Source organism: Felis catus, chromosome E2 (genome assembly GCF_018350175.1).
Source record: "Felis catus isolate Fca126 chromosome E2, F.catus_Fca126_mat1.0, whole genome shotgun sequence".
Taxonomy (NCBI): domain Eukaryota; kingdom Metazoa; phylum Chordata; class Mammalia; order Carnivora; family Felidae; genus Felis; species Felis catus.
Genome location: NC_058382.1, coordinates 42,342,796 through 42,369,578, shown reverse-complemented (window position 1 = coordinate 42,369,578; position 26,783 = coordinate 42,342,796). Strand labels below are relative to the sequence as shown.

The following is a 26,783-nucleotide window of genomic DNA, read 5'->3' as shown; positions in this document are numbered from 1 at the left end:
TACAAAGAGCCAGAACATAGCCGAGATGCAGCCCAGAAGTCTCCCTGGGTTCTGGTTCTAAGGGAATCTTGCAGCGTGAGGAGAGGAGACACTGCCGAGGTAGCAGGGGTTTGAGAGGCCAGTAGAGGCGGGACTAGGGTTCTGTGTGGGAAGTTTGAGGTCATGAAGTCCCTTCCCCAACCTTGGGCAACATTTTAGCCAGGAGTTATCTAACCTTTCTAGTGTTTCCAATCTTAAGAAATTCTAATGTGGGTAAAGTTAAAATCTTTTTCCAGAGTACTGTTAACATTTAACTTTGTGTTCGTTCCATCTTTTCATTAAGCAACTCAAATCGCAAGACCATTAAGATATCTTCATATGTGAGGTTTTTCTAGAACATTTAATTGAACTTGTTTCTTGGACAGAACTGAATTTACATTTGTAAATGATCATCAGTCTTCTCTGTCTTCCTCCACCCTGCCTCCCCTCCAAAACCATCTCACCCAGTCAGCTTCTTGAAAGAACTCTTTAAAGTTCTAGAAAAGGCAAGCAAGATGTGAACTTCAGATTGTAAGCATCTTAATTTTTGTTTGGGGAAGAACTCCCTTTAAAACTGTCCTTTTTTAAGGCAATGATTTAAAGAGTGGCGGTGCTTGTACATCTGCCAGGAGACTGTGTGTGGCATGTTACATCTGTCCTTGATATTTTAAATATTTGGCGCCATTTTACTGTGAATCCATTTTTGACTTAGAATCAGCTAACAAATGCTAGCCTGGAATTAAACTTGGGAGTATATAGGAAACTAAACACTCTAGTTGTTTGGACTTTGTATACAAATAATACATACATGTTGAGAAGGTATTTCAGAGGTTCCAATTAATGTTAGGTGGCTTGCACCCTGAAAACCCATCTTAGAGGCATGTTCTCTCTCACAGTACAGGAGGGAACAAACAGCAAGGATTTGCCCTGCACTGCCATAACTGCACAAGAACGTCGCTGGTTCTGGTGCAGGCTCTGCCCCTCACCGGGTAGCCTTGCTCTTGACATTCCTCTCTCCATTTGTAAAAGTTTAAATCTCGGTTTCCCAAGGTGTGTTCTGGGCATATCAAATTTTAGGTGGTCAAATGGGATTAGAAGATTCAAGGTTAAACTAAATTAAATAGATTTTTTAAAATTATTTTTTGAACTCATGTATTTATTTTATTTACTTTCTTTAAAAAAATTTTTTTAATGTTATTTATTTTTGAGAGAGAGATGAACACAGCATGAGGGAGGGATAAAGAGAGACACAGATAAAGGATAAAGAGTGACACAGAATCTGAAGTGGGCTCCAGGCTCTGAACTGCCAGCACAGAGCCCGACGTGGGGCTTGAACCCATGAACCGTGAGATCACGACCTGAGCTGAAGTCAGACGCTTAACCAACTGAGCCACAGGTGCCCCAACTTTTTTTTTTTAATGTTTATTTATATTTGAGAGAGAGAGAGCATGAGCCCAGGAGGGAACAGAGGATCCAAAGTGGGCTCTGCCCTGATAGCCGAGAGCCCAGTGTGGGGCTCGAACTCACAAACTGAACTGTGAGATCGTGATGTGAGCCGAAGTTGAACACTTAACCGACTGAGCCACTCAGGCACCCCCACGAACTAATTATATTTTTAAAGTGTATTTATTTTGAGAAAGAATGAGCATGTACATGTGAGCAGAGGAGGGGCAGAGAGAGAATCCCGAGCAGTATCCATGCTGTCAGCACTGAGCCCCCCGCGGGGCTCAACATCATGACCTGAGCTGAAATTGAGTTGGGACACTTAACCGACTGAACCACCCAGACACCCCAATAGATTCTTGTTCCGATTTGTTTTATGGGTAACTGGGTAGGTATAGCTCTTCAGAAGGGCTCAAGTGTTGGCTTTCCCAGCTAGCCGTGACTATGGACATCTTCCAGGTTCCACAGAATGCCCTTTGAGAACATTCACATGCAGGGCTACTAAGGCTCAGTCAAGATCCCTATTTTTACGACTGTTGGAATTTGGACTCTGGTGATATTTCTGTGTGGACTCTCAGTTTCCTTTCCCTTGCCCCACCTTCTCTTCCCTCTCACTTTCCCTGCTCCCAGGGAAATCAGCATTTGTAAATTGGTGGGTTTGCCATAATAGGAACACCCCCTGGGAAATTTTGCCCCCGGGAGTGGGTTTCTGTGACTCCCGTGGACGGCATGGTCACAGGCACAAAGGGCATTCCGGCACACATCTCGCTTCTGGCTCGAGTCCTCAAGGGAGGCATCACCAAACAGCCTCAAACCAGCCACTCTGCCAGATGGTTCTCACCCACGCTCAGAACCATAAGTATTTCTGGCACTGAGCTGAACCGGAACTGCTCTGACATAAAAGGAAAACTGTAGCCCACAGTCCGAGCCCTGACACGTGGGCTGTCAGGTGGGCTTGTGTTTGAGTCCTGGCTCCAGAACTTAACAGTTGTGTAATTGTGGACAACTGAGACACGTGACCTCTCTGAATCTTAGCATCCTCATATCTCACGGGGAGGCTGGATGCATTGAGGTGAGTGCCTCTTGCAGTGCCAAGTGTGCAGATGGTCCTGAAACAGAACCAGCCCTGAACCGATTGTGTGAGAGAGAGACCTTAGTGCTGGAAATCACCACTTTCAAGATGGAGAAATAAACCCAGGTTGGGAAGTTACTCATCATCGTCACACAGGAAGGGAGCAGAGCTAGGACTGAGAATCCAGGTGTCCTTGCTTCTGTCTCGCTGCCTTCTTCTACCTAATCTGCACACTTTTCCCCAGCAGGGGCAGTGCTAAACACCAGGCCTTAAATACGAAGACATAAATTGCTAGTTTAGACACCAAGCAAGAGAGCTATTTTAGGGCAGACAAGCTTTCAACACACTATAAATTCCATCACCTGGGCAACTGCCTGGTTTCTTGGGCAAGGCAGCTCTCCGCCATCTGCATGCGTGGGCTTCCAAATACGTGGTTGAGGTTTGTGACTTCTTGGGGCCTCCCCCTGCCTCTCCTCAGCAACCATTGCCATCTTCCAAAGAATAGTGGGCATGATTGGGTGACAGGAGATATTGCTGATAATGTAAACAAGGTAGGTTCTGCCCCTCCACACTAATAGTCCTCTGGGAGCAACAGCTAAGGCAAGCAATGTGTCTAACACCACAGTCATCTTTACTCAAAACAAACCCCCAAATCACTGGCACTTTTCCCCGTCCCCACTGATTTGGCCCTAAAGTCTTTTTTTTTTTTTTTTTTTTTTTTTTTTTTTTTTTTTTTTTTTAGTTTATTTTGAGAGAGTGGGAGGGGCAGAGAAAGAGGAGAGACTAAATCCAAAGCAGGCTCCTTGCCCCATGAACCATGAGGTGATGACCTGAGCCGAGATCAAGAGTTGAATGCTTAGCTGACTGAGCCACCCAGGCACCCCTGGCCCTAAAGTCTAGGTGGGCAGAGCATGGTAGGTGTCTGGGGCTGGGGTGGGAAGCTATGGTGACCCAAAGGTGGTTTTTGGAACCTGAGCAGGGTGAAGAGAATGTCCCTATAGGTGGGGATGAGGGAATGGCCAGGTGTTAAACAAACAAACAAACAAACAAACAAACAAAAACTCTTTTCAGGGTGAAGAGGGCATCTTAGGAGAAGGGCACAGGACATCAGAGCCCAAGTGGTGTGAAGACAGCAAACCCATGGGAGGCTGGCCTGACTCAGGTATCCATCCAGAAGGAGGAAGGAGGGCATCGCATGGAGTGTCAGAACCTGAGCCCAGTGAAGTGAGTCTCTGTGTGAGACGAGGGGCCCAATATGGGGTCATATGGTAGGAGGGCACCTGTGGAGGGATTGGAGAGATGGAGATTGGAAAGTGGTTACATACGGGGGCATCGGTCATGTAAATTAATGTATGAAAGATGATAACCAGGCTTCTCACTGCCAGAGAAGGGAGTAACAAATAATGGGAAGAGTAACAAATAATGGAAATAGAAAACTAGAGTATTGGAATGGAGCTAGAGACATTAGGGTAAACTCGTGGTTTTCAATACACACACACACACACACACACACACACACACACACACACACACGTGTGTATTTATATACATATGTATATTCCCTAGCTATCTGCACTGAGAGGGTCTGGGAGCACCAACAGCCCAAGTGAGCATACTTCATGCCTAGATTTTGGCTCCTAAGTACTATTCTCCAGTAAAATAAATCAGGGCTCCTTGGAGAAATAGCTGATTTTAGAACTGGGGCAGGGGAAGTGTCAGCTTGGGAGATCTGTGCTGGAAAGTAAGAAAGAGCTCAAAGAATAGGGAGATGTCAAAAAAAAACCACAAAAAAACCCCAAAAAACCCACATTGATCAGCTTGCTAATCAATTCAAAGGCAATTTGAGCATTTAAAAAAAAAATAATGGATTATAACTCATTAAAAGAATAGAAAATCATGAGTCTATATTTGATATAAAGTAATAAATTATACGTCAGAACTGGCATTCCATTTCTCATCAGCATTTCAATTTATATGATTTATTCAGTGGGTTATAATTCATTACAATCAATATTTATTTGGATTCTTAAATTGACTCAGGTGTGTTCATTACAAGGGGTAAAAAGAATAACTTAATAGTGCAGAAGCCTGGTAGATACAAACAAGCCTCAGCCACTATGAAAGTGAACATCATTAGTAATAGGACAAACCTCAATCATGTGCCTCCCGATAGGCTGTACTGAGAAGCATATAATTTCTAGGGTGCCAAAAATGTATGACCTGAATCTAATCCCAAGGAAACATCAGAGAAACTCAGGTTGGAGGATATTTCTGCAAAATAATTGGCTGTAATCTTCCAAAGTGTGAAGGTCGTGAAAGTCAAGACAAGTCTGAGGAACTGTTCCAGTGTGAAGGAGACTGAAAAGATAATAAGGCAACACATGATCCTTACTGGGATCATTTAGCTACAAAGATGTAGGGACATTTGGCAAAACTTGAATGGGATCCAAAGATTAGATGGTAGTAATGTGTCCATAATTTCCTGGCTTTGATGGTTGTATTCTGCTAAAGGAGGAGAAATGTCTCTGTAGGACGTATGCACTACTAAAGTATTTGGGTGTGATAGGATACTAGGTTGGCAGCTTACTTTCAAATAGTTCAGAGGAAAAGAAGTTCTTTTTACTGTACTTACAGGCTTTTTTGTTTGTAATTTTGAGATTGTTTCCAAGTAAATACATTGAATTAAAACAAACAGCCTTCAAGTCGGCCTATGTTCACAGGCTAAAGATCAAAAGCTGTGTACCATTCAGGCCTCTGACAATAGCTCTTAAAACCTCTCCACCCCCATGACTCCTTTACTAAATACGTCCTTCCGCCACTACTTCATTCCCTCCTCTAATCTCCTGAGCTCCCAGACTCTGCCCTAGGCTTGTCCTACTATCATACTTTCCTGCCCTTTCTGACCACTTACCTAAGGCCTGTCCATCCTTTGAGGCTTAGCTCAGGTGCCTCCAGTCCCCCCTTCAAGAATCCGGGGACCTCCAGTCCCCCCTTCAAGAATCAGACTCCCTGAACTCTTGGGATGTTTCTGGCTGCACCAGGGTTTCCTTGAATGGGTCTGGGGATCCCTAGGCATCCACAGATGTTCTCTTGGGGGCTCTGAGACCTTTTTTCTTTTAAAGGGTTGTATCCATTATTTAACGTAACGGAGACTGCTACCCATTTGATAGAGAAGATAAGACTGAATTATTTATCTGTACTTTTTGTTTTCACTCAAATCTGATCGGGTCAGTCCCCTGCTTAAAGAGCCCAGTTCAACTCTAATGGCTCACCTGAGTGCAGGGGCCTTCACAATGTGTTCCCAACCTACCCTGCTCATCTATCCCTCCCCTTGCCCTTCGCATACCCTTCAACCCTCCCTGTCTGAACACAAACTCCAGCAGCTCACCTTTTTATGAATCCCTTTCTGTCAGGCCTTTGCTCAGGCTAGCTCCTTGTTCCAGAATGCCTTGTCCTGCTTGTTCAGGATAATGACAACAATAATGAGTGAATATTTGCTGAGTGTCTACTTTGTCTCCATCACCATTCTAAACGCTTCACAATTGACAGACGGGGGAACAGCCCACAGATGTTAACATCTTTTCTGAGGTTACACAGCCAGTGACTATAGCTCTGTGTTCCCCCAGTGGTTACTGGCATGCCTACCCCGCGCCTGGCCCTAGGCGAGGCCCAGAGGACACAACACAGATCATGGTCTGGAAGAGCTGCAGATGGGTGGGTAAACAGCGAGTTATACATCGTGTAGTACATACTTTGATGCAAGGGGCTGTGGAAGCCAGGGCAGGAGCATCTGACCCAGCCTGGGGGCTCAGGAAGATATTCCTGGATGAGTTGGCATCTAGCCTGAGCCCTACAGGATAACTAGGAGTTAGCCCTCTTCATTGTGCTATTTTGAGTGTTAAATGAGTTGATTTATGACAACCAAGTAGAGCCATGTCTGGTACATGGAATGCATTTTAAAAGTGCCTTCTCCTCCTCCTTGGCCTCAGAAAGGAATGGGTGTTCATATTGCAGGTTTGGGGGGCCAGCAAGTGGCATTATGAATTATGTTTTAGCCTCGTGGAATTCAGGACACCCAAGGGTAATATCTAGTGGGCAATTGGATCTAAGTGACTGGAGCTCAGGAGGATGGTCTCGAGTCATGGGACAGGTGATGAAGCTAGTACCCTGAGAAACACTGAACTCCAGGGACCAAACCTATACAGATGACTGAAAAGTGCAGCCAGAGAGGTAGGAGGAAAGTCAGGAGAGCCTGGGACCATGTAGGTCAGCCAACGAGACTGCTTCCAGAAGGTAGAACAGGTGGCAGGATCACATGCTAATGAGTGAATTCCTATTTCACCTTTAAGACCCACGTTAGCTCCTTGAAGCTTTCCCTGACCTCTCCTACTCCAGGCAATTGCACTGGCCTTGTTGTCCTATAGATATTTGCAGCAGCAGATTCCTGTCCACACCTTAGGCTTAAGCATCAGACCCTTCAGGAGGTCCTGAAAATCTACCCCTAGGGGCGCCTGGGTGGCTCAGTTGGTTAAGCGACTCTTAATTTCCGCTTGGGTCATGATCTCACAGTTTGTGGCTTCAAGCCCTGTGTGGGGCTCTGCGCTTACAGTGCAGATTGGGATTCTCTCTTGGGATTCTCTCTCTTTCTCTCTCTCTCTCTCTTCCCCTGCTCATGTTCTCTCTCTCTCTCAAAAAAAAAAAAAAAAATCTTCTTGAATGATTCCTGTGCTTACTGAAATTTGTATATACCTCTGTGTTCTACAGAGAAAAAGCCCAGGGTAGGATTCTCATTGGCTTAACTCACATCCCAGGCCCACCCTGGTAGGAGGGAACCATGACTGATCAATCTTGGGTCAAGTGCCTACTCTTCCTAGGTGAGCATCAGCAGGGAGGTGGGAGGTGGGTGTTGGATTAGAGAAGGAGCAGTCCAGAACAAGGTGGGGGTGCTGTCCTTAGAAGCAGGGGCATAGATGCTAGGCAGAAGGAAGCAAGCATGCCCACTCTGGTCCCACAATGGCTACCCCCACAATTCTTTTGTGAGAGACTCAAGGCTGCAGCATGTGGCCCAGTGGCCGGCACATGGAATCGGGCCATCAGCAAATGTTTGGTTTATGTGTGTTATCCCCTGGCTACCGCAGTGACTCTCCGAAGTTCCCAGGCTAGTTTAGTCAGCATCCGGCCTGGGATGACCACGGGTACTGGAGGGAAGGCAGCACCCACGTTTTCTTACAGTCACACTTTCCACCTTCTCTAGAGAGCCATTCCCCCTTCTCTGCCACGGGAAGAGAAGGTGGAGAGCAGCCAGAGAGAAGCAAGGCAGCTGGCGAGCAGGCAAATCTTTCCCCAAATCATCAAGTGCCCGCAGGGTTTGGTGGCAGCAGGACCTGCAAACTGGCATCCCACAGAGGGTGGGATTCCACCGGAGTCTCCGGGAAGGGGCGCAGATGGATTGGCTTGAGTTGTCCTTGGTCATAGGAACTGAAGGAATGTCAAACTGGAAAATCCCAGCAAGCACTATTTTTAGAGAAGACTTGGAGAGCATTTTTCTGGCTGGAGTGACAAGTTTTTTCAGAAGCAGCAGTTAACTGCAGTTCAGGGCTGCAGCATCTGAACTGCTCCCGGCTGGAATTCGCCCAGGCCCAGCCCTCCCTCCAGGCATGTGGGAATGCACAGCAGCACAGCGCACAGCCGGAGGGGTCTGGTCACTACCCCCCACCCCTGCCTTGGGACAACAGGGGCATCTGCTTCTTTCAAACACAAAAATGGCGTGTTTATTTTTACATCTTTGAGTCTAATCCTTTAGACACAAGGAATTTGTATGGGTACTTTTCCTTGAAAGGCTGTTTAAAAGTGAAATTGTTTCAAACTAAGTTGTTAGTCTTGTGACATTAAACATAAGATTTTCTTGTGCATTTGGTTCATTTTGATATTAACACTGATGGGGCGCCTGGGTGGCTCAGTGGGTTAAGTGACTGGCTCTCGATTTCAGCTCAGGTCATGATCTTGCGGTTCATGGTTTTGAGCCCCACATCGGGCTCTGTGCTGACAGTGTAGAGCCTGCTTGGGATTCTCTGTCTCCCAATCTCTCTCTCTCTAAGTAAATAAACTTTAAAAAGGATGATATCAACATTGATAATTGTTCATGATAAACTTAATTTGTCTTCCCACCATATACTTCATGCTTGAGATGTTCTACATCACCACCAATGTCTGTATTTTTGTTTGAGGGAGAAGTCTGTAGGGATCCTGCTAATTACTTAGCTTATTAGAGGTAGATTAGATCTATTGCTTAATTGACATTACAGGAAAAACTATGCCCATCTGCAACACTCACAGAGATGCACTAGGGAGACCTCAGTAAGAAATGAAGTGAAATGTGAACCCCCCGCCCCTCAGCAACACTAGGCACTGCCTCCAGGTATAGAACACCAGGGACCACCATTTGGGAAGGTGTTTTGTTTGCTTCCAGTCCTTAATGGAATTTAGAACTAAAGTCCTTATAGGACCAATGCTCTTGAAGTTAGAACTTTTTCCATGAGTCCATGGAATCATTGTGCTTGTGGAGGGGGGCTAGAGTGAGGAGGCCTCCAGACTTGGAGGTGGTTGCCCTTGGAGGGAACCAAGCCCAGAGCTAAATGAGAGGCTCAGGGGCTTGGGTGGGGCTGGGCCTGATCAAGGTGAGCCAGGGTGACCTGGGGAATAGCCCGTATCGAAAGATGCTATATACTCTGAGCAGCTCTTTCAGGATGAGTTCAGGGATTGAGATATGAATCAGCAATATGATTGTTGGCAGAGTCTATCCGCTGGCAGCAATCAGTAAAGTAACATCTGGTTTATTCATCAGGCTCCCTGAGTCTGGTTGCCTTAAGTCAGCCTTGAATATGTGGACCAGGCCCTGAAACCCAGGGACCTGTCAGAAGGCTGCCAGCTTCTCTATCATTTATCATCTGCATTTTGATCTCAGCACTGATAGACACTTGGAGGCACAGCTACAGCCACAGACTCATGATGTATTACAATTTAAAACTGAGGAAGGTACCATAATACCAAGTTTTACCTACCATTACTATGTGGGATTCCTAACGACATCCTTTGGAAGTCTGTTTAACTTCTGTTAAAAACCAGAAGTAAAAATTTTGAGTCTGTCCCCAGAACTAAAAATAAACTAGGCTAGTGTCCAGGAACAGGGAACAGTTAATAAGTACTGGAGGAAGCCTCTAATCTTGCTTCCGCTCAATCCTTCTCCCTCACGAAGCCAGAGAGAGAGCTCTAAAAGTCAGGCCTCCTGGGCCACTCTCCCCTTTAATACTCTTCTGTTCAGAGTCCACCCTGTCGCATGGCCCACAAGACTGCACAGGGACCAGCCCGAGGCTTCCAGCCAGCTTCAGGTCTTGTCTGCCATCCTCCTCCCTCTGAATTCTGCATTTGAGCCTCTTCTCTGGGCCTTTTCACATGTTGTTCCCTCTGCCTGGAACACTCTTCCAGCAACCCTTATCATCTCTTTGCTTAGCTAGCTGCCGTTCACATTTCAAATCTCAGCTGAAATTCTGATCCAGAGATTCAGTTAAATCCTTGCTGGAAATTCCCATAGCACCGTGAACAATACTCAGCACATGCTCTGCTATACTTACTGGTTTTAAATTAAAAAAAATTTTTTTTTCAACGTTTATTCATTTTTGGGACAGAGAGAGACAGAGCATGAACGGGGGAGGGGCAGAGAGAGAGGGAGACACAGAATCGGAAACAGGCTCCAGGCTCTGAGCCATCAGCCCAGAGCCTGACGCGGGGCTCGAACCCACGGACCGCGAGATCGTGACCTGGCTGAAGTCGGACGCTTAACCGACTGCGCCACCCAGGCGCCCCTATACTTACTGGTTTTAATACTTACTCTCCACGTCCTTGCTGGCAGGGACTCCATCTGCCTTGCTCACCACTGAGTCTCAAGTTCCTTTTTAAAAAATTGTCTTTAACTTAGATTTTATTTTCAATTTTTTTTTAAATTTTTAAAAAATATTTTATTTTACTTTGTAATCTCTATACCCAGCGTGGGGCTTGAACTCATGACTCCAAGATCAAGAGTCACATGCTCCACCGACTGAGCCAGCAAGGTACCCCAACTTAGCTTTTATTTTTGTTAAAGTTATATGTGCACACAGAGTTAAGAGAATCAAATAGTTCTGTAAGGCCTATAACCCTCGTTAACATTTCCTGTTCCCCAGAGGCAACGCTTTGAAACTTTTAAGATTATTTTTGTACTTTTCTTTATATTTTTACTTAATAAGCATATACTGCTACCTCTTGATTTTTCAGTTTTAAGCATCTACTGATCTCTCACAATAGATGATGAGTATTTAGATCTCTTGCACACACTGCCCTTCTCATCACACCTGCACACATCCTGTCCCTCTATCCTTTCCTTTCTACAAGGGTTACTTACTTCTGGCTAGATCAGCATTCATTGTTTACATTATTATAGTTATGCAAATATTATTGACAACTGAGCCATGTGATTTACCATACTTCTTTTCTCTGCATCCTTTTATTTTTCCTGCAGTTAATAAATATATATGAATATTTGCTTAGTTCTCTATACGTTTATCCCTAATTGATCTCAAAACTCTCCCCAAACTATGTATCTTTCTGTCTGTATATTCAACACATTAATTTCATCTTGAAGAAGTGTCTCAAAGCCTCTGGCTCCTCCAGGCTGGGCTGGCTGACTCACAGCCCTGATGCAGAGGGGCCTCTGCCCACTCACCCTGTGATCCTTACCACCTCTTTCTAGGCTGCACCCACCCTTTGCTGGATCCTGCATCCTTTGCTTCCGTGGTTTAAATCCTTGTTCTGATGGTGTCCTCCAGCAGTCTCCTAAGAAAAGGATAAAGGGAATCTCTGCATGTCTGAAAGAGAGAGACATCAATCATACCTGATTGATACTCCAGATGGAATCAGATTTCAAGGTGAGGATCATTTTTCCTCAGGATATGGAAGACTTTGCTTCATTTCCTTGTAGCGCCCAAAGTTGCCGTAGAAAAGTCTGATGCCTTTCTGATTCCTGATCTTTTATAATGAAACCTGCTCTGTTCCTCTCTGGAGCTTTGAGCATCTTGTCCTTGCCCGGGCCGATGTGCATGGGTGCAAGTCTGTGCTGGGCACTGTGCTGGGCGCTGGTGGGTCCTTTAAATCCAAAACTCATGTCCTATGGTTCAGAATAATGTTACTAAATTATTATTTTATGTTCTCTTCCCTCCAATTTTCTGGATTTTAATTCCATGCAAGTCTTACTATTCTATTATTCTCTCGGTCTATTCCTCTAATTTTCTTATCTTTTCTCTCATTTTCCATCTCTTTGTCTTTCGGCTCTACTTCCTGTAAGATTTCCTTTTCTTTAATTCTAGTGAATTTTTAATTTTTTTTTTTTTTTTGCTTTCATATTAGTTAGCATTAGTTATTAGGAGATACACACACACACACACACACACACACACACACACACACTTTTCAATATAGTACCCCTGTCCTCAACTGTGCCTCATGATCCCTAGCTAAGAGACTCTGTTTTATGTTCTCCAGAGAATAAAACTCCAGTCTTGGAGGATGGGCATGACAAGAGTTTCAGGGATCCAATTGCTTCTTAAAAAGACTTTCAATTGATTTTTTTCTTGTTTTCCTTGCTTCCACCTCCACTTCTACATGTGCTTGGTGCTGCCCATCCCAGAACCTTTTGTTCTGTGATATAATGTAAGTTGCAGTTCAGCCTTTCCCTGTGCATTTTAGGGTTTAGCTTTCTTGGAGCTGCTAAGTCAGTTATCACTTGCCTAGTTGCTATTCTGATTCCAACTTTGTTGCCATTGTCTTCTTTACCATTCTTTGTTGCAGTGGTTTTATGCCCTAAAATCAATCAATCAATCAATCAATCAATCCCTGTAACTGTCATTTCACTGGGATTTTGGGAAACAACAGGGGCCAAGGCCTACATCCAACTTGCTGTCTTTACCTGGCAGTTTATCTCCAGTTCCTAGTATATTTCTTAGCACATAGTAAGTGCACAATACAGATTTGTTGGTTGAATTGAGTATTAGAAATACTGTCTTTCCCATCTTTGGTAAGCCAAAGATGAAAACCCTTTAAATGGAAATCTTGTTAGTTATGATGTTTACTGCATCTCAGCTTGGAGTTCACCAATTATATTGTGAACTATCTAACTTATATATTAAGCAATATTGTGTGGTGTAAAAAGTTGGAACCTGGGCTCCACTCACCACCCAACTGTGTAGCCTGGGACAAACTACTACCACTCGTCACACTTAGTCTGCCCTTTTGTAAAATGGGAACAATAATACTTTCTTCAAGTGTCTTCCTCAGTGCCTACAGCATGGGAAGCTCTCAATATTTGTGGTGTGTAAGAGTTCAATACCAAAGCGACAATTCTTAGAAGTCAGTGTTTTACTTAAGCTTAAAATTAGCCTTCACACTTGAATTGCAAATTGGTTCTTAATTAATGCCCGTCAGAGCAAAAATCTGTGTTTAACTTGACTTGATGATTAGATAGCGATTACAAAATCTTGTCAGCTGAGAGGCAACTACTGTTGCTTATCGAGGGTCTACAATGTGCTAGCGCCCCTCCTCGGTCAGGCCGGTGGATGTAGAACTTAAACTGGGAATTATTCGTAAGTATTTAGCGTGTAAGTCTTGCAGACCCCGTGCTGAGCGACCCCTCACTCACTGTAGTTTCACTACCGCCGCGCTTAGTCCCTGGCCTCTCTGTACTGGCTTGTTGCAAGGCGTCCAGGGTGGGAACCCAGACCCTTGGACTACTCTCGCCAGACCCACCCTGGGCCAATCACGGTTGGCAGCAGGGTTCGCACAGCACTTTTTGGTCTTCGCCGGTAAGCCTCCCAGCCTACCTGCAGAGAACCCCCACTTCCTCCAGAAGAGAAACTAAGGTAGCGCCCTGGGAAAGCAACTCCGTGTCCTTTAAGTCCACTTAGACCCTCCCCTTAGCCCCCATTCCTCTCGGTCCCCGCGACCCCCGCCCCTCGCAGGCGGGGATGGCAGGGCTTGCAGAGAGCCTCCTGGGCCCCTGCGCACAGGCAGGTGAGGGCGGGGTCCGAGGAGACGGCGTCCCGCCCCGCCCCGAGGCCCCGCCTCCCGAGGCCCCTAGGCGCGGGCGACCGCCTCCGTCTCGCCCTAGCCGCGGAGCGCCGCCGAGCGGCTGGCGGGTGGGCACTCGCTCCGCCCCCTCCCGGCCCGCTCCGCCGGCTCCCGCCTCCTTCTCTCTCCTCCTGCTCCCGCCTCCCTCCCTTTCCGCTGCCGAGGCGGCGGGAGCCGATCCCAAGCTGACCGAGTCGCGGCTGCAGCCGGGCGGCGGGCTCAGAGGAGGAGGAGGAGGCGGCGGCGGGGCGGGCCGCGGGCGGTCAGTCCGGCGGCGGCGGCGGCGATGCGGCGGCCCCGCTGAGCCGGCCAGCTCCGGGCGCCGGGGGCCGGCCGCGCGAGGCGGCCCGGGCCGGGCGGCAGCATGCGGAGCGGCGAGGAGCTGGACGGCTTCGAGGGCGAGGCCTCGAGCACCTCCATGATTTCGGGCGCCAGCAGCCCGTACCAGCCCACCACCGAGCCGGTGAGCCAGCGCCGCGGGCTGGCCGGCCTGCGCTGCGACCCCGACTACCTGCGCGGAGCGCTCGGCTGTCTCAAGGTCGCCCAAGTGGTAGGTGCCGGGCGGGGCCCCAGGTGCGGGCTGGCGGCCTAGCCGGGAGTCTTCCCTCCCCTCTCTCGCTTCGGGGGCTCAGGCCCGGCCGGCCGCCGCCGCGCACCCGCTTCCCGGGGCCAGACCCCAGTTCCTCGCACCCCCTTCTTCCTCGCGGGGTCCTGGGCTGCCCTTCCACCTTCCTTGGGGACCCTGCCCTCTCCAGACTTGCAGCCTCAGCCGTGCGCCTCCTACCTGAACACCTGCCCCCGGGCCTACCTGTCCACTCCCGCCTTCGCTGTCGCGAGCCTTTTTCATTATTGGGCTTGGTGGTCCGCGGAGCCCGGCGCGAAGGTCATGCTGACCCCCGATTAACTACTGATCACAGCAATTTGTGGCAGGTTTTCGGGGCCCGCACAACCTACACCTCCCCTGAAGGCCCTTCTCTGTGTCTGCTTCCACTTCTGGGGACTGTGGCTTGGCTTCCTCCTCCGCACCTGGCAGAGGCTCAGTAAATGTTTGTTGAATGGAAGCATGTAGCCTAGATGCAGTGGGGGTACCCAGATCTAACCCCCAAAGTCTCCAGTTTGTACCGCAGAGGTTTGAATCCGCCTACTTAACCTAGAAGACAGAACCAGCATCCCTGAATCCTCCGCCCCAGCACGGTGGCTGGCATTGCCCAATTGGTACCCAGAGTTAAATCATTCGAGGAGGACAGCCAGTTTTGGAGGCAACAGAGACAACTTTCTGTCGGACTTGTCGATAGTAGAGATCATTTCTCAGAATTGTTTTCAGCTTCCAGGGTATACAGGGCAGTGGCCTGGCACCTCTGCCCCTCTTTCATGGTTTTTGTAACAAGCCTCTCTGGGCAGTTGCCTGGCTCTCTTGTGGACAGGGCATGCTCCAAATTCAGAAGAAAACTGTGTCCCAATATTATACCCTGTCACAGGTAGGCCTTCCTCTGAGGCCCGGCAGCAAAACTTTATAGCCTTCCAACCCGAGAAGCCATTTGCATGGACCCCCAGTGTATGTACATTTTGTTTCTTCCAAGCATTGGGCTGGTGCTTACTTGGTCCGTAGATAAGCGTCCCTTGGGAGTAATATAAAATGTGGACACCCTTTAAATAAAGGTCTCAGTGTTTGTAAATTGCAGAATCATAGACTATTTTCTCTCTGGTGAAAGGCTTGTTCTGCTGATTGCCAGGGGATATTTTTGAAGGGCTCTAAGGAAAGACAAATGGAATGGGTTATCCCTATCTAGAATTTTAAACTGACCTTATCTGGTAAGCTGGAATGTCCTCAGAGATGTGTTGGTTCTGTTGTTGGGCACTGGTGCTAGCAAAGAGAGTGGGGGAGGGAGAGGGCTGGTGGTAGTGTCTAACTGCCTTTTAAAAGGCAGCTAGCCAATGTTTGAGTATAGCACAGATAATCAGAAATGAGTAAAAAAGATCACGGTGAACTTGGACCCAGGTGGAAAATAGGGCCTTGTGAAGTACCTTGCTTTGTTTATTCTGTGGACTTTTGAAAGTAAATAGAACTTGCCACTCCAAGGATCTGGTAAAAGAATGAAAATCAGTGGTTGTATAAAATGCTAATTGCCATCTCATTGCCGGAACTTGGTCACCTAAGGCCAGAAATGGAAGCCAGTGGTATTTGTTACTGCCTTGTGGTAAGGTCCTGTTTTGTTGTAGAAATTCACTTTTCATCTGGAAAAATTTGGGGTCCCAGCCCCTAAAATCTCACCTAACTCTGCCATTTGTCTAATGTGTTGGATTTAAACAGCAAGAGGATGGGTGAGTGAAAAAAGGGACCTGCTTGGAGGTTATGGCAACTGGAAACAGTCTTCCATGTACGTGGCTTCTCAGCCCTGATATAAGTCAGGGTTTTTAGGGGAGAAAAGCCCCCCTCAAAGCTCCAGGAAATTGAACTATAGATTTAAACAAGAAGTCATTATGAAGATATTTTTAAGATGTTACAAAGCTCAAAATCCCACTACAAATATGGATGTTACAATTCTTTTTTTTTTTTTTTTTTAATCTCACTTATTTTTGAGAGACAGAGCGTGAGAAGGGGAGGGGCAGAGAGAGAGGGAGACACAGAATCCGAAGCAGGTTCCAGGCTCTGAGCTGTCAGTGCAGAGCCTGACACAGGGCTCAAACCCACAAACCTCGAGATCATGACCTGAGCTGAAGTCAGACATTTAACCAACTGAGCCACCCAGGCGCCCCTGGATGTTATAATTCTTGTATTAGAGTTTATATTATGGTTAACTTACTGTTTTTGAGAAAAATTTGACTGTTTTTCATTTTAGTGTTTAATGGACATTTTTTTTGTGGTTTGTGGCCTATTGCAACCTGTAGCCATCCTTGCTACTTTGGGTGTGGTCCCCAGAACAGCGGCATTGTCAGCATCAGAGAGCGTGTTAGAAACGCAGAATCAGGGGTGCCTGGAAGCTCAGTCGGTTAAGCGTCCGACTTTCGATTTTGGTTCAGGTCATGATCTATTGGCTTGTGACTTCAAGCCCCACATTGAGCTCTGTGCTGACAGTGCAGAGCCTGCTTGGGATGCTCTCTCTCTCCCTCTCTCTCTAACCCTCCCTCACCCTCTTGCACTTTCTCTCTCTCAAAATAGATAAATTAACTTAAAAAAAAAAAAAAAAGAAAGAAATGCAGAATCGGAGGGCTTACCCTAGACCTTCTGAATCATAATTTGGAGTTTAACAGGATTCCCCCAGTGATTCGCGTGCACATTCAAGTTTCAGACTTACCTTTCTATATCATTTTAGTGTTAAAGCCTCACACAGGTGCTAGCAATCAGTTCTCTATCAGAACCATTAATAGTCAACCTCAAGGCTGAGGTTTTTCTGTAAAACGAGCTTGTACCTCCTGAAAGGATTAAGAGAATGAGGTGACATGTAGAATTTAGCGCCTTGTGTGTTAGGCGCTTAGTGTGCAATAAAAGATAGCTATCATTGTTGCCAATTAATATTTCCTGGCTTTCAAGAAACTTGGTGAAATTGTCACCCCCAAATTACAATTATATATTTAATTAAAGACAGTTTGCTTCCTAGTGATTTAAAAGTTAAGTTGATATTTTAAATGGAATGCTTTTGATAGCAAAACTAATCTAAAATATGAAAATTAATCAGTGTATTTCCATAGATTAAATGTTTTAAAATGGAACTTACACCTATCCCTTAGTTGGGGAGAATGTCTCATGTGGTTATATAAAACAATAAAATGTACTTTTTGTGGGAGAAGAGTTGGTTTAAACTCTTGATTTAAATGCTTTCTTCCTTCTTGTGAGTGTGGATCCTGTGAGTGCTTATTGGTTTTTAGCTCCTAGACATCATTTAATGAAATAGTTCATTTAGGTCTTTTGCTTTTTTCCATCAGCTTGATTGAAAGCAGAGTTTTGCTCTTGGGTTGGTGGAAGAGGGGAGTGGTGGTGGTTGGGGAAGGGCATATTGGCATATACACCATGATCTAGGGCAGTGTAGAAGAGGACCGGTCTTGGATTGGCCAAGACTTTCTGAATAAAAACAACAGCAGGCATCATTTAGTGAGAGCTTACACTCTTGTTGCTACCCCCATTTTATGGATGAGGAAACCGAGGCACACAGGTTGTGACTTCTTCAAGGTCACACGGCTAGTGGGTAGTAGTGCTGGGGTTTGAACCCAAGCAGTCTGATTGGCAGTGTGCTCTTTACTGCCTCCTGAACACATCATTTTGAGTGCCACAGAGAGGGCGACTTTGATTCCAAGGACGCTTCTCTGGTCTTTGGCTAGCCTGGTGATGATTTGGGTGACTCTTAGATACTTAAGTGAGACTTAAAAGGATTTCAGTTTCTCATTGGCCATTGTGGAGGTGTGCAGCTCCTCTGTGGTAGCCTGCCCCTCACCCAACAGACCTGTCCACTCACCTCAATGAGGAGATGGGGCTTCTCGAAAGTGCCAAGAGGAGATTCAGCATTTCAGTTCTAACAAGACCTCTCTGGGGGCACCTGGGTGGTATCTAGGAGTTCCTTACACTATTCTTTCTACTTGTGCAAGTGTTAAAAATTTTTCAGAATAAAAAGTTACAGAAAAAATGGTTATGTGTTGGGGCACCTGGGTGGCTCAGTGGGTTAAACGTCCAACTTCCGCTCTGGTCACCATCTCACGGTTGGTGAGTTCGAGTCCCATGCTGGGCTCTGTGCTGAAAGTTCAGGAGCCTTCTTCGGATTCTGTGTCTCCCTCTCTCTCCGTCCCTCACCTGCTTGCTTGTTCTGTCTCTGTTTCTCTCTCTCTCTCTCTCTCTCTCAAAAAAAAAAATGAATGAAACATTAAAAAAAAAAAAAAAAAAAGACCTCCCCAGAAACTCTTTTGCCTCAGATCCTTTTCTTCAGCCCCTCTCATGCCTGATTGACCTTCTGACATTGCATTGCCTGTGTTTAGGACTTTTTGTAACAAGTTGGGTGATAGAAGGTGTTTAAATTCAAATTTTAGCTCTGCTGAACGTGAAATCTCTTAACCGTATCCTTGTCTTGGCTTTCTCAGTAGTATAATGTGGGTAGAAATGCCTGAGCATTTTAGGAATTGTAAGAACTAAGAGGTTAAGAGGCGCTTTCTTAGGTAACTCAAAGGCAAATGTGTGTATTTGCATTTCAGGGTTGAGTAATAACATATCTTTTATTTGATGGAAACCTTGTCAGTTTCTTATCTCCAGCCAGTAGGGCAAAGCTCCTCACCGTTCCTGCTCTGTGGGGGATGTGACAGGGCATGTAGGTGAAGTAATAGGTTTCACTGCATTGGATTCTCAGATCTACCTTAAAGTGGCTCTTTGTAAAACGGTCTTATTTTCACTTAGGGAATTATTGTTATCTTTGGGAATTGCTCAAAGACTTAAATTTAATTCTAACAGAAAAGCAAAGTTAATACCACTCTTTGATGATGTTAGAAGTAGTAAAATTATCATCCCAGACCTCAGAAAACTGTATAGTACACATCCATTTTTACAAAACCAACAAAGACAGTTCAAGAAAAGAATACTACAGACCAATTGTTCTCATGAGTAGGGGCACAAAAATCCTCAAAAAAATACCAGGAAATCAAATCCAGCGGTATTATGTAAAAAGAATAGTACACCGCAACCAATTGTGATTTATCTCAGGTGTAAAAGACTGGTTCAGTTTTCCAAAATCAATAGATGTAACCCACCATATGAACAGCTGACTAAAAAAAACCCCACATGATTATGTCATTGGCTGCAGAAAAAACATTTCACAGAATTCAACATTCATTCATGATAAATGCTGCCAGCAAACTAGGAAGAGAAGGGAACTTCTTCAGCCCAAAAAAGGGCATCTACCAAAAACGTACGGCTAACGTACTTAGTGGTGAAAATGAACGCTTTCCCCCTAAGGGGAACGAAGCAACAATCTCTACTCTCACCACTGATACTCAACATCGTACTGGAAGTGCTAGCCAGTGCAAGAAAAATAAATGGAAGGCATACAGATTGGAAAGAGAGAACAACTGTCCCTATTTGCAGATGGCATGATTGTCTATGCAGATAATCTCATGGGAATCTCTAGAAAAAGCTCCTAGAACTAATAAATGTGTTAGCACAGTTGTAAAATACAAGGTCAACACACACAAAAAAAATCAGTATTTCTGTATCCTAGCAATAAAAGCAATACATCATTGGAAACAGGAAAAAACAAAACCAAAAAATCCTATCAGTTACAGTAGCTCTGAAAGGAATGGAATACTTAGTATAAATCTAACAAAATATGCAGAGGATGGATCTGCATGCTGAAAATCACAAAACACCGAAGAAAAATTAAAGACAACCTAAGTGGATTGACATACCATGTTCATGAATTGGAAGACTCAGTATAGTTATAATATTAATTGTCTACAAATTGATTGTGCTTAACACAGTCCTAAAATCCCTGCAAAGTTTTTTATTTTTATTTATTATTTTTTTATTAAAAAAATTTTTTTTAACGTTTATTTATTTTTGAGACAGAGAGAGACAGAGCATGAACAGGGGAGGGGCAGAGAGAGAGAGGGAGACACAGAATCTAAAACAGGCTTGCAGGCTCTGAGCGGTCAGCACAGAGCCCGACGCGGGGCTCGAACTCACGGACCTCAAGATCATGACCTGAGCCGAAGTCGGACGCTTAACCGACCGAGCCACCCAGGCGCCCCCCTGCAAAGTTTCTTAAGACAGAGACAAATGATTCTAAAGTGTATTAAGGATTTTATTTTTTTTAATTAAAAAAATGCTTATTTATTTATTTTGATAGTGTGCATGAGCAGGGGAGGGGCAGAAAAAGATGAAGAGAGCGAATCCCAAGCAGAGCAGAGCTTGACATGGGGCTTGAACTCGCAGACTGGGAAATCATGACCTGAGCTGAAATCAAGAGTGGGACGCTTAACCAACGGAGCCGCCTAGGTGCCCCAAGGATTTTATTTTTTTAAGTAACCTCTACATCCATTATGGGGCTCAAACCCACAACTCCCAAATCAAAAGTAGCCTGCTCTACTGACTGAGCCAGCCAGGTGCCCCTGATTCTGAAATTTATATGGAAAGTCAAGTTATCCAGGCAAAGGGATGGTGAAGGTTGGTGGGAGAGTGTTCAGGGAAGAGGGAACAACATAACATCAGGTCACCTTTGTTGTGTTGGGGAGTAGGAAGATGGGGATGGGTTCTGGGAGTATGAGACTTTTGGCCAGTTACTAGTTCACTTCATGCCACAAGCAGGTCTCTTCACTTATAAATTGGGGCTGATGATAGTATTGCTTGCACTGATGAGCCTCCCATACAAAATCCTGAGCAAAGTGTCTCACATACAAAGTGTTACAAACCTGTGGGCACTATAGAATATCCCTGAAATGATACAAGCTGGGAAACTGAGTGGTGGAGGGCCAGGTGGAAGGGAGACTTAGATTTAGTGTATGACTTTTTGTACTTTTTGAATTGTATGCCGCATGCAAATATCTTCTATTAAAAATTTATTAAAATGTTACCTGTTATTAGCTCTATCTTAACATACGTTAGCCTGAAAGCAAATATACTGACCATAACCTTTAACCTTTTGCTTACTTTGTAATTTGGAGGGCCTTAGGGAGAATGATTTAGACAATATAGACCTCTTGAAGAAACTTAAAGTTTGAAAATGTTTTCAATACATTTTCCTGTAAAAAAAAAAGCAAGCATTCTGCAAGATTGCAGGCACTTAATTCATCTGTTTAATTTATTTGCTAAAGGTAACATTTCTTTCATTTGCAAGTAATTTACCCTAATTAAACAAATTTTTTTTAATGTTTATTCCTTGAGAGAGAGAGACAGAGCATGAGCAGGGGAGAGGCAGAGAGAGAGGGAGACACAGAATCCGAAGCAGGCTCCAGGCTCTGAACTGTCAGAACAGAGCCCGACACAGGGCTCGAACCTGAGCTCAAGTCGGAGGTGTAACCGACTGAGCCATCCAGGCGCTCCTACCCTAATTTTATTAGTTAATACGTTATTTGGGGTTGTAAAGTGCTATAGCATGGTGGCCATAGTTAGTACTATATTGCATATTTGAGAGTTGTAAGGGAGTAGATCTTAAAAGGACTCATCACAAGAAAATAAATTTTGTAGCTATGTATAGTGACACATATTAAAGTACTATATTGCATATTTGAGAGTTGTAAGGCAGTAGATCTTAAAAGGACTCATCACAAGAAAATAAATTTTGTAGCTATGTATAGTGACACATATTAAGTAGAGTTATCGTGATCATTTCCCAGTTATACAAATATTCAATCATGTACGTCTGAAGCTAATATAGTATGTCCGTTATATCTCCGTTAGAAGAATTGTAACATACAGGAAATGAGGAAAAAAAAATCTTAGTATGACAGATCAAATGAAAAGATCTTTGGAGTTTCTCTTTTCCAGAGGCTCAACAAGATGGTTTCCTTTTTTTTTCTTTTTTTTCTTTGCTAATAAGAAGAATGCTTCAGTAAAAGTCTTTCACTCTTCTTTTGGTTTGTGACTATTTTTTGTTAAATTTCATGGAATGCTTTTACTAGATCAAAAGGCAGTATCATTAAATTTCTGAGCATTAAAAAAATTGTGGAGTTGGTCAGCATGTCTCTACAATATGCCTGAAGGTCATAGTTTATTCCAGTTTCCAGTGCACTTACCCACAAGTACTTACCAGTGGGAACTGGTGAGCTCAGGAAGACCTTCTGACTCCTTCTGAGTCACGGGGCCAAATCAATTCTTCCTTGACAGCCCTGGAGGACCTTTTTTTTTCTTAATTGGAAAGTGGAAAGAGCCTTTCCTGGGTCATGGCACTTGAGAAGGATGCTTAGAGGAGGGAAGACAGGGGTGTACGTGCACTGCCCGGTTCAGGATATTTCCCCCTCCTGGTAAAACGGATGCCTACTCGGGTGCTCAAGAGAGTCATACTTCCAGTCTAGAGGTAGTTGTGGAAATACCTGAGCTACAGCGCATTGGTGGTCCACTGCATAAAGGGTCGAGGGATGTGTGACAGCCAGGGCTGGGTATTTTGTATGGTGGTCCTGCTAGCTCCGTGCACTGTTGAAATAACCTGGAAACGCCAGCGTTCTGGCCTTCAACCCACAGCTGCTGTCACTGCCTCCGTATCCTTATTGCTGGAAGTAGCTTCAAATCCTTTTGTAGGGTGATGTCAGATTTCTTTGGAAAATCAAGTTGTTTGTTAGAGGACAGAGCTGTAGTCAAAGGCCTGTGACTGTGATCACAGATCCTGAACCTTCCCAGACAGTCCCAATTTCCTGTGCTGTCTCATCAGACTATGTGTAAGTACGTCCTAAGTTTTTTTTTTTTTCTTAATGATTTTACTTTAAATTATGAAATATTCCAAGCATTGACATTATAGTGATTCACGTAACAAGTACTCACATACGGACAATGTGTCCTGATATTTTTGTTTGGAAAATAAGAGTATCCCCCAGGGGACAGGCTGTGCGTGCAAGAGAAGTAAAAAGCAGGGTGAGATGAACTGGAATTTGGATTCATTAGCGAGGTGGGACTTCAGAGAGCCCAGGAGGAGGAAAGCTAGACCGGGAGAGAATAAGAGAATAAGGCACCCCCAGACAAGGGGATGGCCTCAGCATCTCTTGTGGTGGCAAAAAGCCAACTTAAACTTTCAAAGGCTCCGTTCAAAGTGGTCCAGGCCTGAGAGCAGGCCTGCAGCTGGCTGAGGAAGGGACAGATGAGTGGAAGGATACAGAATTTAGAAGGCAACACCTCCTTCGGGAGAAGATCTTGCTTTATTTGTAAGCAGTTTAACTTGATGGGGACGATTTTTGTGTGAAAAATTCTCACTTACAGGAGGGCCCAGTGTTCACCTCTGTGCCTCTCCTGTGTGGTCTTGTCTCCACACATTAGATAGTGGGGTCTGTCACTGGTTTTCAGAGTGAGGTCCCCTGGGAGCCCTAGAACTTACTAATGTAGAAATGGGGGATTGAGAGACTGAGGGACTAGGTATAATTGTATTTCAAAAAGGATAATATAACTGCATTAAATAGTAATCAGGCCAATTTCTTTTTTGACGAGAATTTTATAGTACAGATTGTTTTATGTTGATCAGAAGCTTTGATTAACATTTGAGTATCATACCCCTGCCTCAGAGTCTTTGCATTTGAGATATATTCTTGTACCCTCTGCTCCCTGCCCCCTCCCAAAAATATCACTTGGCTGTGTTCTTCAGCACTGTTGTTCTTCTGTTCTGTTTAAAAGAGACCTTCCGTGACCATGCTGTGTAAAGTAGGACACCCCTGTCCCCACTCTTTTTCCTCTCCCTCTGCTGAATTTTTCTTCATGGCTTTTACCACCTGACTAGACCGTGAGACCAGAGGTGTTGTGTGTTAAGTTTACTTCTATCCCCACGGTCTATAACAGTGCCTGGCGCATAGTAAGGCCCTGATCAACCAGTTGAGTATACATAACTGTTTAATAAAAGAAAAATAATGGAATATTGCTCAGTGTAGTTTATAAGGTCAGATTATTTGACAATATGGGATCCATAAGGGAAAATAACCTGTATTGGTGTATTTACCAGTAAACTTCTGGACTCAGTTCTAAGTGGAAAATATTAGGAAGAAAGTATGGAAACAAAATACCGCTGTAATTCTTTTTGCTTTTTTTAACTGTGAGTTTTAAAAGGGTATCTACTGCTACTAGGAAACAGAAGCATTTGCTTAGAAGGCAGATTTTTGTAAGAGAAGGGGAAACCATAAGAGGCCCTGCCAAGCTTTTTGCTTAGGAAAGTATAAGATGAAAACTAGGGATTCTCTAATTATTAACGAAGTTGTCTGCTTCCTGATCAACATGTTGAGAGAGAGGGTTGCTCAGGGTCCACCGAGCCAGCTCTTTGGGAGCCCTTGGAGCACACACTCAAACATGTACGTGCAAAGAAAAAGTTGCAACTAGGACTGAGGCTGAGGGTCCTAAGTGGTTGTCTTTATAAAGCTCTCTGATTAAAATAAAAGAACAGCAGTTCCATGGGGCCTCGAGAAGGGAGGCTTTTATCTTCTTGAGGCTGGAGGGGGCTGTAGGAAATACTGAAGTCCAGAATTTTGTCTATGAGCGTTTCAAATGATTGGTTAAATTTGGGAATTATATGGGTTAATAAACATTTAAAATGTTTAGAGTTCAATCAGATGTGGATAGTTTTGGATGGCTCCTTTCTTACCACTACAATTTGATGACTGGCACTGTGGAAGGCTTCATTTTTGTGGTTTCCCATTTATTCCAGTGCAGCTATGAAAAACAATTTAAGTCTAAAAGATTTTTGTGCCAATAAAAAACAAAAAACAAAAAAAACCCAACCCAAACCCCAGGAACAATGACTCTCCCAGTGGTAGTTGCTTCTTTAGCTTAACTGCTTTCTTTCAACCATTTTTGGTCCAAACCTTGTACATGTGTATGCTTTGAGATTAAGAGTTGGCTGAATGACTGTAGAGTTAGATCAAGATCAGTAGCTAAATGTAAAATTTTTAATGTAGTCTTCCCCTTTAAAAAAAAAAAACCTATACTTTATATATATTTGAATGCCTCGGCTGGGCCAGCTACTGTTATACATAAACAGGATAAGAATCCTTTTGCCTCCGCTGGGCTCACAGTCCACTTGGGGAGTGAGGGTTTGGTATGCGATGGAAAAGCACTCAAATTGTTCTTATCCCCAGAGCCAGGGGATCTCATAGAGGACAGGTTGGCAAAGAAGCCTTTGTGGGAAACGAGCACTTTACATGTTGAGTGTTGAGTAGCCAGTGGCTGACATAAAGGTGTGGTGTGTCCTGTGGGAGAGGAATATACCAGGTGCTGGGAGTGGATAAGGAAGAGGGTTAAGCCCAGGCAAAAGTATGGAAGGGGAGGAGGGCACAGAGAGGGATGAGGAGGACCCTGTTGGAAAGGCCCTGATTTGTTAGGCCAGTGAATTTGGATTTTCTGAAAGAGATGGGTAATGGTTGGTGCTGAGGCTCCTGGCAACTTGAAATGTGGCCAGTACAGGTTGAGATGTACGTAAGTATAAAACACATGCTGGATTTTAAAGCTGTAATAAGAAAAGAAAGAATGTAAAATATCTCCATTTTTTATATTGCGTGTTGAAATGCTACTTTGGACATAATGGGATAAATACACTACTAAAATAATTCTGTTTCTTTTTACTTAAAAATCTGTCTATTAGAAAATGTAAACTCACTTCCGTGGTTCCCATATTTCTCTTGGCTGTCGCTCAGTTAAAGCGGGTGAGGAATGGCTTTGAGAGGGGCCCTGCGCCATAGGAGACCTTGAGTAATTCAGGTGAGAAATGAAGACGCAGGTGGTCTTTTGGCAATGGGAGTGGAAAGAATGTGACAAGTGGGAATTATAGGTGGCAATTACGTTTAAATTTTTTTTTTAATGTTTTATTTATTTGAGAGAGAGAGAGAGAGAGTGCAAGCTGGAGAGGAGCACAGAGAGAGGGAGACACAGAATCCGAAGCAGGCTCCAGGCTCTGAGCTGTCAGCACAGACCCCGACGCGGGGCTCGAACTCACCAACCGTGAGATCACAACCTGAGCCGAAGTCGGACGCTTAACCGACTGGGCCACCCAGGCGCCCCACAATTATGTTTTATTATAGTCCCTGTTTTTTATTTTACGTTATATTCATCTCTCAGTCAAAAAACTGTTGAAGCTAACATTCACTGAACACTGATTGTGTGTCAGACTGCTAAGTGTTTTATGTGTGTTCTCTCATTTACCGCTCAGGGCAATCCTGTGAGGCAGGTGTTTTACAGATGAGGAAACAGGCTTTTTGATATCACTAATTTGCTCACGGTCCCCACTGCTAGTAGGTACAGAGCTATGCAGCCAACCTTCAGAGACCACACCGGGAACACTGTCCCCCGCCCCTTGTGTGTGTGTTTCTATGACCATTAGGCAGTTTATGAGCTTTGTTCCATCGTCACTCGTCTTCCCCATCCTGCAGGGACTCAGTCCATTTCTGTTTTCCTTCTGCCAGCACTGCTCCTGGTCCTGGTAGGTCTGCTAGCCTGCAGAGC

At 44.8% G+C, this 26,783-nt stretch overlaps 1 protein-coding gene across 2 annotated transcripts in view; it reads left to right on the top strand.

Annotated features, from left to right (window-relative positions):
• The first annotated feature begins 13,733 nt into the window (after positions 1 to 13,733).
• Positions 13,734 to 26,783, top strand: part of CMTM4 (CKLF like MARVEL transmembrane domain containing 4) — a 70,011-nt gene continuing 56,961 nt past the window's right edge. Inside the window, exon 1 of one of the 2 annotated variants that reach the window (XM_023246031.2) lies at positions 13,734 to 14,237. In XM_023246031.2, coding sequence (XP_023101799.1) covers positions 14,052 to 14,237 — 186 coding nt within the window. In that variant the 5' untranslated portion in view covers positions 13,734 to 14,051. The remainder of the gene's footprint in view (positions 14,238 to 26,783) is intronic. The other variant, XM_011290194.4, reaches the window with a different exon arrangement.